General features: G+C 37.5%; 1 protein-coding gene across 1 annotated transcript; it reads right to left on the bottom strand.

Annotated features, from left to right (window-relative positions):
- Positions 1–9,804: 9,804 nt before the first annotated feature.
- LOC113342367 (peptidyl-prolyl cis-trans isomerase CYP95-like) lies at positions 9,805–10,507 on the bottom strand. The gene is made up of 2 exons (XM_026586928.1): positions 9,987–10,507; positions 9,805–9,811 (listed from the first exon to the last, which is right to left on the bottom strand). Exons 1-2 carry the CDS (start codon positions 10,505–10,507, stop codon positions 9,805–9,807), a joined length of 528 nt encoding a protein of 175 aa, XP_026442713.1.
- Between the last annotated feature and the right edge of the window lie 732 nt (positions 10,508–11,239).

Genomic DNA, 11,239 nt, shown 5'->3' with positions numbered 1-11,239 from the left:
AAAATATAATTACATTTATAACGGGGGCTATGATAGCGACAACTATGATAGCGAGGATTTCTAATAGGAAAGCTGAATTTGATGATCTTTCTTTGGTGCCTGTGCGCATGGTTTTTAAAAGCGTACACTTCACGCTTCGGAATGTACGCTTCGCTTCAAATTTTAGCGTTTCGCTCTGAAGCGGTAATGTGAAGCGTATCTTTCATGAAGCGTACGCTTTGCTTCAAATTTCAGCATTTCGCGCGGTCATGTGAAGTGCGCTTGTTGACTTAGTCAACTACTTACCCGCCTAATTTTTAAAGCTTTTAAAAGAAAAATATGAATGTTTTAAGGGGGAATCAAATACCCCACCTCCCACTCGCCTGGAGAAGGTTGAACTGATGTGCACACGCTTTGTTATTGATTATAATTAGACTTATATAAAATTTATATAGATATTATCTTCCTAATAAATTTATAATTCCTAGTTACGACTAATTTATTTATAAGATATCATCCGTTTCAAACATCAATCGTGAAGCGACGCTTCACGCTTCGACATACGCATCGCTTCCTAAAAATAAAAAACGCTTCACGCTTTCAATACCTTGCCTGTGTGTTTTTGCATGTAAGAAAATGGAATGTGTTGAAAATATCGGTTGGAGTCCCATATTTTCCCATGAGGTTTTAAAATACTTGTAATAGCATGGGCTGACTATTCTTGTTAATGGATTCTCTTAATTTTAACTGGTTATGTATTGGTATTGGAAACGTATGTAATATGCGTGTTGCAAGAGCTTGGTTGTAGTTCTCTTCATTATCTTCTAAAGGAACAATGTCATCTGGGTTTCCTCACCTTTCAACTGGTTGACTCCCTTTGCTTTTTCCTCTTCTAGTTGGTAATGGTTTAGGCAGCAAAAGAAATGGTTTAGGAAGCAAAAAAAAATTATCCAGTCAGATCTGGTCATGCACATGTAAGTGTACAACGTTTTGGGCTTTATGTTTTGTGTTTTTGCTTTCGAAAATGCTAGATACCACGCTATTCTTGATGGCTACTTGCTCGCATTCTTATGTGTCAACTGTGAATCGGAATATCTGTAACACAAGTCAGCTGTAGGGTCAGAGAGAGAAAACTTTCACTTATATTTTATTTTCAATTTTCTTTCTCTCTCTATATCTTTACTCTGCTAACGTAAAGAACACAAATCATCAAAATCGTTATTGAGATTCAAGATTAGAGTATCACTGCAGAGATAACCCATCAAAATTATCAATTTTTTTTACGTTATATAGGAAATCCCTAAATTCAATCGATATTGGAACACTGATTCGGAATTGGAAGGCCTTACAATAACTGGAAATCAAAACTCATCAAAATCAAAGATAAACCAGTTACAACAGAGATCAGAGTTACAATCATCCCTTGAATCTTATACAAATCAAACAGCCACAATATATCAAATTTGTACCTATCAATTTTCTAAACATTCCCAAATTCTTCTACATAAAAAAAGTAAAGCAAGCAACTAAATGTCCAGAATTCTCAATAGTTCTTCAATTTGCATCCTGCCTCAATGTGTTGATATTGATGCCCTAAAAAATTATTGAAGAAACTACGAGATCTGGAATTGGAATCTGTTACTTTAATTGTTGTCGCTAATCAATTATCATATTGGGTTATAAATATGTTATCTGGTTCTATTTGATTTCTTTTGTTATTTGCTAGCATATAAATTGAAAAGGATATGAAATTGGCAATTCCTACCCGTAAGTCTGAAAGTAACAACTGCAATTGGGTTCTATTTAATTTTCTTTTAGATTTTTTGGACTTCGCGAATTTTTTGGACTTCGCCAATTAGCCTTGGAATGTCTTGGCTGATAGTGTAAGTTTGGTTTTATTTTTGGTAATAGTATGATTTAGCAAGAAAAAAAAAGACTTTTCACTGTATTCTTTTGTGTCGCATGCCTTCGTATATTGCATATATTTGGATATCACCTAGGTAAAAGTGTTGAGTGTTGAGATTTGGAGGCAAATCGCAGAATAAAATCTTAAATTTCAATTGAAAATTACACAAAGTAATGAAACGGACTTTACAAAAGATCGGTGCTTCTTCTTATCTCTACTTGTGTCGCCAACATTCTCCTTATGCTAATCCAATCCAAAAACCAGACCCTAGTTTATCACTCCCTCACTCATATTCTTCTCTATTCAACAGAGTTCCCATCAGAGTTTCACCCAGATTATTTTGATTGCGACATTGAGGATTTTAAAGAGATGTTATACGAGTATAAGAACGGTAACAAGAAAATGTATCCATATATAATGGAAGCTTTGACATCTAGGCAGTCTATGTAAGGAAACGTGGGTTTCCTAGTTTAGGTCAAAGAAGACAGCTAAATTCTATGAGTTCCGGAAAGGCTCCATTAGGGAAACGTAGCTGGCTTAGGACAACTTCCATATATAAGACAGGTTTCCAAATTGACCATGATTTCCTTGGGAACCAAGTTTGTGACTCCTATATAAGTAGGTCTAGGCTAAGTGTGTAAGGCGTGGAATCCTCAATGTAAATCTCATAGAGATGTGAGGGATTTATCCCACCTATTGAGGTGGTTATGTGAGAGACCTAATGGTGGAAGGAGTACACCATTATGGTGCTTATGGGATACTTATCGATTTTGGAAGATATGTCGTTATGGAGTTTTCATATGGAGATGTTGGTAAGACATCTTGTTGAGGAGATGATCATCTTGGTGGTGCTGGATTAGATTATTGGTGTTGAGCTAAAGCCGTCCATGGTAATCTATGTCAGGGTGTGCAGAGAAGATCATCTCGTTGTGGTAGATAATACGGTAAATATTATCTCATATGGGTGAAGACACTACTTTAGATCTTATAGGGTGCTTGTGAGAGTTCTTGTGTTCGGTCACGTTGTGGTGAGTCGATGGATTGATTTAATCAATCAGTTGTGTAATTCTCAGTGGTGATTCTATAATGAATAAAGAGGTCGTAGCCGTTTGGTGGATGTAGAAAATATTACACACATTGTGTATATTGTTGAACCACGTTAAATCCGTGAGTACTTTATTTCTTGTTGCTTTGTTTATGGCTTGCATCTTTGTGGTTCTCTTTCTCATCTTCTTATCCTAGATCGTAGTGAGGTTCATGGAGCAATCCGAGAGATCAAGTGTTTCTTGTTAGTTATTTTGTTTCCGCAGTATTAGCATGTATATGGTTCTGAATCCCAACAATTGGTATCAGAGCGATCCAATTGTCCCAACAATTGGTATCAAAGATTTAGGCTGGATAGAAGGTTTGAAGAGAGAAGTTTTTTTCGGTTTTCTGGATCGGCAGAAAATTTTGAAGACAAAGGATTTGGTTTCATCAAGTATGTAAGGATTTGATGTTATAGCTTCCGAAGATGCAGAGTTTGATGTTATCAAGTATGTGTAGGAGTTGATTTCATTAGTTTTTGGAACAAAGCAAAGTAAAGCGTACTTCTCAAGGAATGAGATTATATCATGTGATCTGCATTCGACATGGTCAAGATGTGTGGTTTTGATGTTTATGGTGCTCTACATTAGAGATTTGACATTGATACTTATTAAAGCATAAACCCTATGCATGGATTCAAGTAAGTTTATTTATTCTCTATACTTCGTACCATATTCTTGTGAATTGTTAGAAAGACCTACGTAGTTTGGTTTTCAATTAATCGGTGTTTGCTTGGAAGACACAAGAACGCAAGAGTATCGTAGTTGGAATACAAATATTAGTTTGTATATTGGTGGAAGTAAATATGGAATATTAGCATGTCAAAGTCTCATTGTTGTTCCATACCAAGGGAAACAATAATTTGGTTATCAATCGTCATCAGTTGGATTTGTTGCTGCTTGTCTTTAACCTGAAGTTGAAGAATGTGAAGATGGATTCATACGCGTTCTGCCTTAGTTGTTTGTTACAATAAGGATTTTGGGAATCCTCGTAGTAGGTTTCGTTTTGGAAGTATTGTCTGTTGGCCAGGATTTGATATGTTCCAGAAGTGAAGAGTTTGATTCTCAGTCTTAGTATTTGAAGCATGTAGCTACAAATAAGTTTATGGACAGTAGTCGTTGATGAGATGTGATATTGGTTGTGGTGGAGCTATGGTTTCTTATTTTTATATAAGAAGAATTTTTTTAGACACATTTTGTAGGGTTTGTTTGTCTATGTTGAGAATGACATCGTGTCGGGTAAAACAATGTTTTCTGGAGTTTCTCTCGTACTGTTTCTGATGGAGAAGCTAGATAGTTTGTGATCTTTTGATTCTTTTCGATGACGTTCAGTCGAAGAGTTTTTTGTTTGTACACCATTTGCAGTCGATCGGAGCTGGTTGAAGTGCAAGACCATTTGGAAGAAACAGGTTGGTCTATTTGTGTTGTAGATACGTTCCTATTTTGGTAAAGACCCGTTGTGAGGAATTAAAAAGGTATTTCTTGGACACTTCAAGAGTTTAAAGAATAAAGATACAATACTACAATGTGTATGGTGGTGTGGCTATGTAATCGAGCGCATACTATTTAGGAGAAAACACGATGCATGAATTTGAGAGGGCTACAATTTCGGCGTGTTTTTTCGTCAACCTTTATTATCCGTTGGCTATTTGATTTCTTAATGATCAGTGTGAAACTTTCTGTTGGAGAGAGCTACATTATAACAATGGTAATATTTGGTGGTTTGATCATCTTCTACAGTTATTGAAATTGATCTCAATAGTGACAGAGTCTGTAGAGATAAAGGTGGAAATTTCTATTGAGAAATTTCGTTCAGCAACGATATAGTTTCCGTCAAGTTATTTTCTCTACATTGTTTGAGAAGATAAACACAACAGCATCTTGAATTGCTTGCCGAAGGTTTCAGATTATGTCTGTGTGTGATTGGGTCTTTGTGTGAAGGACGGACTATCATATTTCAAACGTTGGTGTACGTTTTGGAGCAAGATTGGTAAAGGGATATGCACAAGGCAGAATGTGTGGCTTTATGTATTGTTACAACGGTAACAATGAATTCTTCGACATTAGTCACAGTGTTATCCGAGTCCGAAGTGTGTTGTGGTTTGATTATCGCGAAGTGAAACTACATGCTTGCTTAAGAAATTGATAAAAGACTATCTTGACAAGTATGCCTATAAAAGGGACATTGTTGTCAAAGCCCGCTGAGGTTGCTGAAATGGTGAGAAGTTTAGTGTGTCAGCTGTCAAAGTCTCTGTGAAGCTGGACACGTGTTTTTGGTATATATGCATTGGTCAAAAATATGATGAGCTTTTTGGAGGAGTAAAACTCAATTGGGGATGGTCGTAGAATCATGATCCAATCGGAGATAGGCACGTAAAGCAAGATTCATAAGAGATGATCTCGAGATTGGCACGTAGTGGCAATGATCCGTGGATTGGTTGTATTTGGTGCGCGGTTAGAGTCATGCTCAATATGCTTTGGTACATACAAGATGGTTAGTTTCTTGGAAGCTAACATGAAGGTTGGTTTATAAAAAACTAACGCAAGGTTTCTCATTAACTCTCTTTGGAGGACATGCTCATGGAAAATAACAAGTATGTGATCAGTTGTTCAAATAATCACTTGACTCGGCTGGAGTTTAGAGACAAAAATGAACATTGTGGTTATGCTAAGGTAATGCTTAGGCAGATGCATGGAGGCTACTATGGTAGCTTCATTTGGTGATCGAGTAGTTATGGATGTCATCCCTATGGGTATGGTGCGCAACTTGGAGTTAGTGGCTCATAATAGCGAAACATTAACTCAGATGGAGCAAGGCCAGTCAAGATGGAGTTGTGTTCGTAGTTCTAAGGTGGCAAAGGCTCAAGGGCGCATAATGACTCTAACTAAATCTTATGGAAGCATATGAACAACAATCGTATATGGTCTGATTGAGTTGGCATGCAATACACCTATAATGATGCCAATTAATGTGGAGTTGTGAACATAAAGGAGTAAGGTGTATTTTCACAAGATGTTGCATAACGGATGATCATATGATGATAGTTTCTGGGTCAGATTTTTCACAGTAGGTTGGATTGTTAAGTCTGATTTGGTTACGTTCAAGTTGCTGTCTTCTGGTAGAAGTTCTACGGACCAATTTGGGTGAACTACATTTCGGTTTGATTCCTATTGAGGATATGTAGGCAACCAGCGATGGTGCAATCGATGTTTAGAAGATGGAGGGATAACAAGTTGATCGTCTCATGCATGAATGCATGATCCGAGGTGGAGAATTGTAAGGAAACGTGGGTTTCCTAGTTCAGGTCAAAGAAGACGGCTAAATTCTAGGAGGTTCCGGAAAGGCTCCGTTAGGGAAACGTAGCTGGCTTAGGACAACTTCCATATATAAGATGGGTTTCCAAATTGACCATGGTTTCCTTGGGAACCAAGTTTGTGAATCCTATATAAGGAGGTCTAGGTTAAGTGTTTTAGGCGTGGAATCCTCAATGTAAATCTCATAGAGATGTGAGGGATTCATCCCACCTATTGAGGTGGTTATGTGAGAGACCTAATTGTGGAAGGAGTACACCATTATGGTGCTTATGGGATACTTATCGATGTTGGAAGATATGTCGTTATGGAGTATTCATATGGAGATGTTGGTAAGACATCTTGTTGAGGAGAAGATCATCTTGGTGGTGCTGGATTAGATTATTGGTGTTGAGCTAAAGGCGTCCATGGTAATCTATGTCAGGGTGTGCAGAGAAGATCATCTCGTTGTGGTAGACAATACAGTAAATATTATCTCATATGGGTGAAGACACTACTTTAGATCTTATAGGGTGCTTGTGAGAGTTCTTGTGTCCGGTCACGTTGTGGTGAGTCGATGGATTGATTTAATCAATCATTTGTGTAATTCTCAGTGGTGATTCTATTATGAATAAAGAGGTTGTAGCCGTTTGTTGGATGTAGACAATAGTACACACATTGTGTATATTGTTGAACCACGTTAAATCCGTGAGTACTTTATTTCTTGTTGCTTTGTTTATGGCTTGCATCTTTGTGGTTATCTTTCTCATCTTATTATCCTAGATCGAAGTGAGGTTCATGGAGTAATCCGAGAGATCAAGTGTTTCTTGTTAGCTATTTTGTTTCGGCAGTATTAGCATGTAGATGGCAATGAACCCTAACAGTCTGAACATGCACAAGATGACGAGAAGCTTATGAAAGATCTTGGAGTCCTAACAAAAGTTGATGATGATCATAATTATCAAGCCAAGAAGGACCTTGAGGAACTGGAAAAACTTTATCGTGAGTGCTGCGCCCGTCGTGATCAGGGTAATTTTCAGTTCAATGGCTTACTGGATCAACTCTCATAGTTCTAGACAAAGAAAAGGAATGATCATGTTTCTTTTTTCCTTCTATCATCTGTTTTACGCCTTGTTGGATATTTATTATATTTTGTTTCTTATTAGTTTTATCATGATTTACTGCAGTAGAATGGATAGAAGTGAAATCAACTACGGGGTAATTTCGGTCTGCTGCATGCCTAGCTAATTGTTTATTGTTATTAACTACGGGGTAATTTAGAACCGACAAGAATAAGTTATTTGCTTCAAGGTTTATGATAAAGGAGCGTGTAGGTGATTGGCCTCCTAATCCGTATGGGATCAAGTATTGTTTTACTGAATTTAATCTGGCGGAAAATCCGTTGACACAATTTTTTCTCACACTACCTCACAATTTCCACGCTAATTTTATAATGAATTGGTAGTATATTCCTGCTGTAACATTTTACATTCTTATCAAAAACAGTGCATTCTAGGATACCAAACATCGCCACCCACCAGTTTTAACTTCACCTGTTAATCTTTGAATGGCTGATTTTTGAAGTGGTAGATGTTGGTGTTATACGTCTTGGATTGTGCTCATTTTTTGTAGAGATGTAGAACGCTATAAGAATACAATACCAAAATAAAAGCTGTAAATTTGTTATCGTGTAATATTGGGTATATAAGGTGAGAGTGAATGTGTTAACGAACTCCAATCTTAATTTATAATGATAATTAAAAAGCAAAATATTTTATTTTCTTCTTAATTGCAGTGGTCATGATTTCTCCTTATACGGCAGGACTGGAGGTAAAATAACTTATGCGCTTGGTCAACCAGATCATAATCCATGGTGCTAAGGCGGATTATAATTTAAGGATTAAGATGAAGCAGAATTCGATCGTAGTACGTGTGTTGATGATCTTTAATTAATATCTGTGTTTCTGCATGTCAGATAATGGGATGTGCTGAGAATATCTATTAGAGTCCCAAGACATTTCCTTTTCAAGTTTCAACTAGATCGACCCTCATTGCTTTTTCCTCCTCGAGTTTTGTTTCTGCAACAACAAAAATTGTCTAAAGCAAAAACATATTATCCAGTCAGATCTGATTTGGCACATCTTTTTTTGTGTTCTTTTGTATAGCATGCAACCTTTGTATTCATTTTCAAGATATTTTCAATAAAAAAAGAAAAAGGAAAATTCGAAGATATACACAGCATAGATAAAGGTCAAATTGTTACCTGAGGAATTTCAACTTGGAATTATTACCTATGAAGTTGAGCCATAATACAAGATTCATTCATGTATGATAGCCTTTTTACTCATGGAGCCATGTAGGTATTCATTTTGAAGACAAGTGGTGTGCAGTAGTTATAAGAACTAGAAAACAATCCACTATGCCCTGGCCTTGCTGGATCCTTGTGTCTTTAAACCCTTCGGAGGAAGATACTTTGTTGTGGACAGGAACAAAGTCATGGGATTTTAGCGTGAAAGTTTTCTTATGATCTCCAGCTCGAGCATAAAGCTGGGATTGTGAACTTCCCGGAAAAGAAAATCTGCATAAAGTGTGCATTTTTCTTAGGTTAAGCTGTATTAGAAAGCCTCCCCACCTTGCACAACTTGCAAATACGAGGTGCAGCTAATATGCATAAATTTTGTGATAACTCCATAGATTATATCTTCATCGAGTGTCCTTTGGCGCTGGAAAGACCTGTCATTCGTACGAGTAAATGAGTAATAAAGAGTTTTCTAGACAAAGAAAAGGAATGATCATGTTGCCTTGGCTGTTCGGCTCATCTTTCAGCCCATTCAGTGGAATAGGTTGATGGACGCTTTCAAGAGGCATAGATTTGTTTGAACAACAGGTGCAGGCAAGATATGGAGTGTATTATGTGTATGCATATGTTGCCCGTCTCCTAACGCAAACAGGACAAAAACCTTGCCAGAATTCAAAAGTTTGAACCGTCTAAGAAACAGGTCCCTCGCAGCAGTCTATGCCATCCAAATCAACATCATCCCATCCATGGCCAATCCACTCTGCAAGCATGTTTGAATTTAAAAAAAAAAAGTGAATAGTATGATAGTCAGAAATCTGGTAATGAGTTGAAAGGCAACAAAAATTTAAGCAAGATCAATCCCAGTCGACCAATGAAAGTCAATAGTCATGTGACCAATCTTATAGATATCTCTCTCTCACTGGTCAGTTTCCGCATGACAATTTAACTACAAGATGCACAAGTTAACTAAATAGCGTTTGAATGTGCAAAGCAATGGAAGAACACAAGTAAAGGAAAATGGAAAATTTTAGCATCCATAAAAGTAGCCTTCATGGAAGCATTCTAGTTACATATTTTAATCTCACACAGGAAGAAAATCAATATAAAAACCTAAATGTGCTTATTGTTCTTGCAACTGAAAAAAAAAATATTACAAGCTAGCTTCCATGAAACACCAGTAGCAAGTTCGTCCACTAGCGAAATCCATGCTATGATCAGCCCATTCTTCGTGTCTCGAAGTTATATCATGGACTGAAATAAAAGAAAGAAAAAGAATGAGTAATACTTCAAATCTTTCGCCGCAAGAGAAGTACAGCTTTGCATAATTGGAAAATAGATCAATATTTCGGCAACAAAGATCAAAAGGATATGCTCTATTGGGTGAAAAGCAGCAGTTCATGACGAAATATAACAAATTGAGGTATACCTGCGTCTGGGTGAACGAGATTTAGAGGGACTCGGACCATTAACTCCTGGACTCGGTGACCTTCTATTCGATACATAGTCCCTCGCATCACGCGAGGACCTTGGTGGACTATGAACCTTAGACTCAGGGCTAGGTGACCTCTGATCTGGCCTGTGGTCCTCTTCATGAGATCTTGATCGACTTCGAACTTTGGCTGGTGGAGGGCTAAGTGACCTTCGGTCAGATCCATAGTCCCTCTCATCCCGTGGAGGAGGTGACCTTGAGATAGGACGTCTTGGCGACTTGGAGATGGAACATCTTGGCGACTTGGAGATGGGACGCCTTGGTGACTTGGAGACGGACCGTTCAAGTGACCTTGAGATAGGACGTCTTGGTGACCTTGAGATGGACCTCCCGGGTGACCTTGAGATGGGACGTCTTGGAGAATAGTCATCTCTCGAACCACGATCCCTTCCTCTGCAATTTATCACAGTACCACAATTCAGTACCTCTTTCAAGAGTACAAGCATACACAACACCATGTAGTTACAGCAGAGTAAGCATGTCTTTAAAATTAAATATCAAACTAACACCAAGGAGAGCTGTATCCAGTGTTTTAAATGAGGTCAGAGATGTGCGATCTCCTTTCATGAACAGAGAATAATTCAAGTCTAAACATAAAGAGATACAAACACAACAATGAAAAAAAATCAGGCGATGCAAACACGTTGTATGGAGAGTAGTGCATCAAACCAAAACTCCCTTATTCCCGGTGGGAAGGTTAAGTTATTAAAGTCCCTGTCTGGAAGATGAGTGTAAGAAAAATCACCTTTACCTGCAGCGACAATTATCTGGAAAAAAAAATGGGATTCTTGATCCACAAAATCTTCAAGATATTCTCTAGAACTGGGAACTGGTTCCTCAGTACCCCATTACTCTAATTTTCTCTTACCCATTTCTCTAAAGACCACTATCTTTCTTTTTCTTTTGAAGGTAACATGGATAACTCAGCAGAAGACTCCTATCTCTAGCAGTAAAGGACTTTGACGGGCTCCAGCTTTATGACACCTCTTTTAACAAACTATAAGGCTCTAGAATCTTTCTTAACTGGACATTAAGCAAAAACCACAACCAAACTTTAAAATGTATAATTAAAAAAAATGAATCCTTTACTCTGATTATAATCTATCTAGCAAAATCATAATAACCTGGTTTAGAGACCGAAAAATGGAAAGCCACAAATGATTCTTTAGTTACAGTTGATGCTTCTCGGG

The sequence above is a fragment of the Papaver somniferum genome, unplaced genomic scaffold, assembly GCF_003573695.1.
Source record: "Papaver somniferum cultivar HN1 unplaced genomic scaffold, ASM357369v1 unplaced-scaffold_38, whole genome shotgun sequence".
Classification (NCBI taxonomy): domain Eukaryota; kingdom Viridiplantae; phylum Streptophyta; class Magnoliopsida; order Ranunculales; family Papaveraceae; genus Papaver; species Papaver somniferum.
This window is presented reverse-complemented; position numbering and strand designations above follow the sequence as displayed.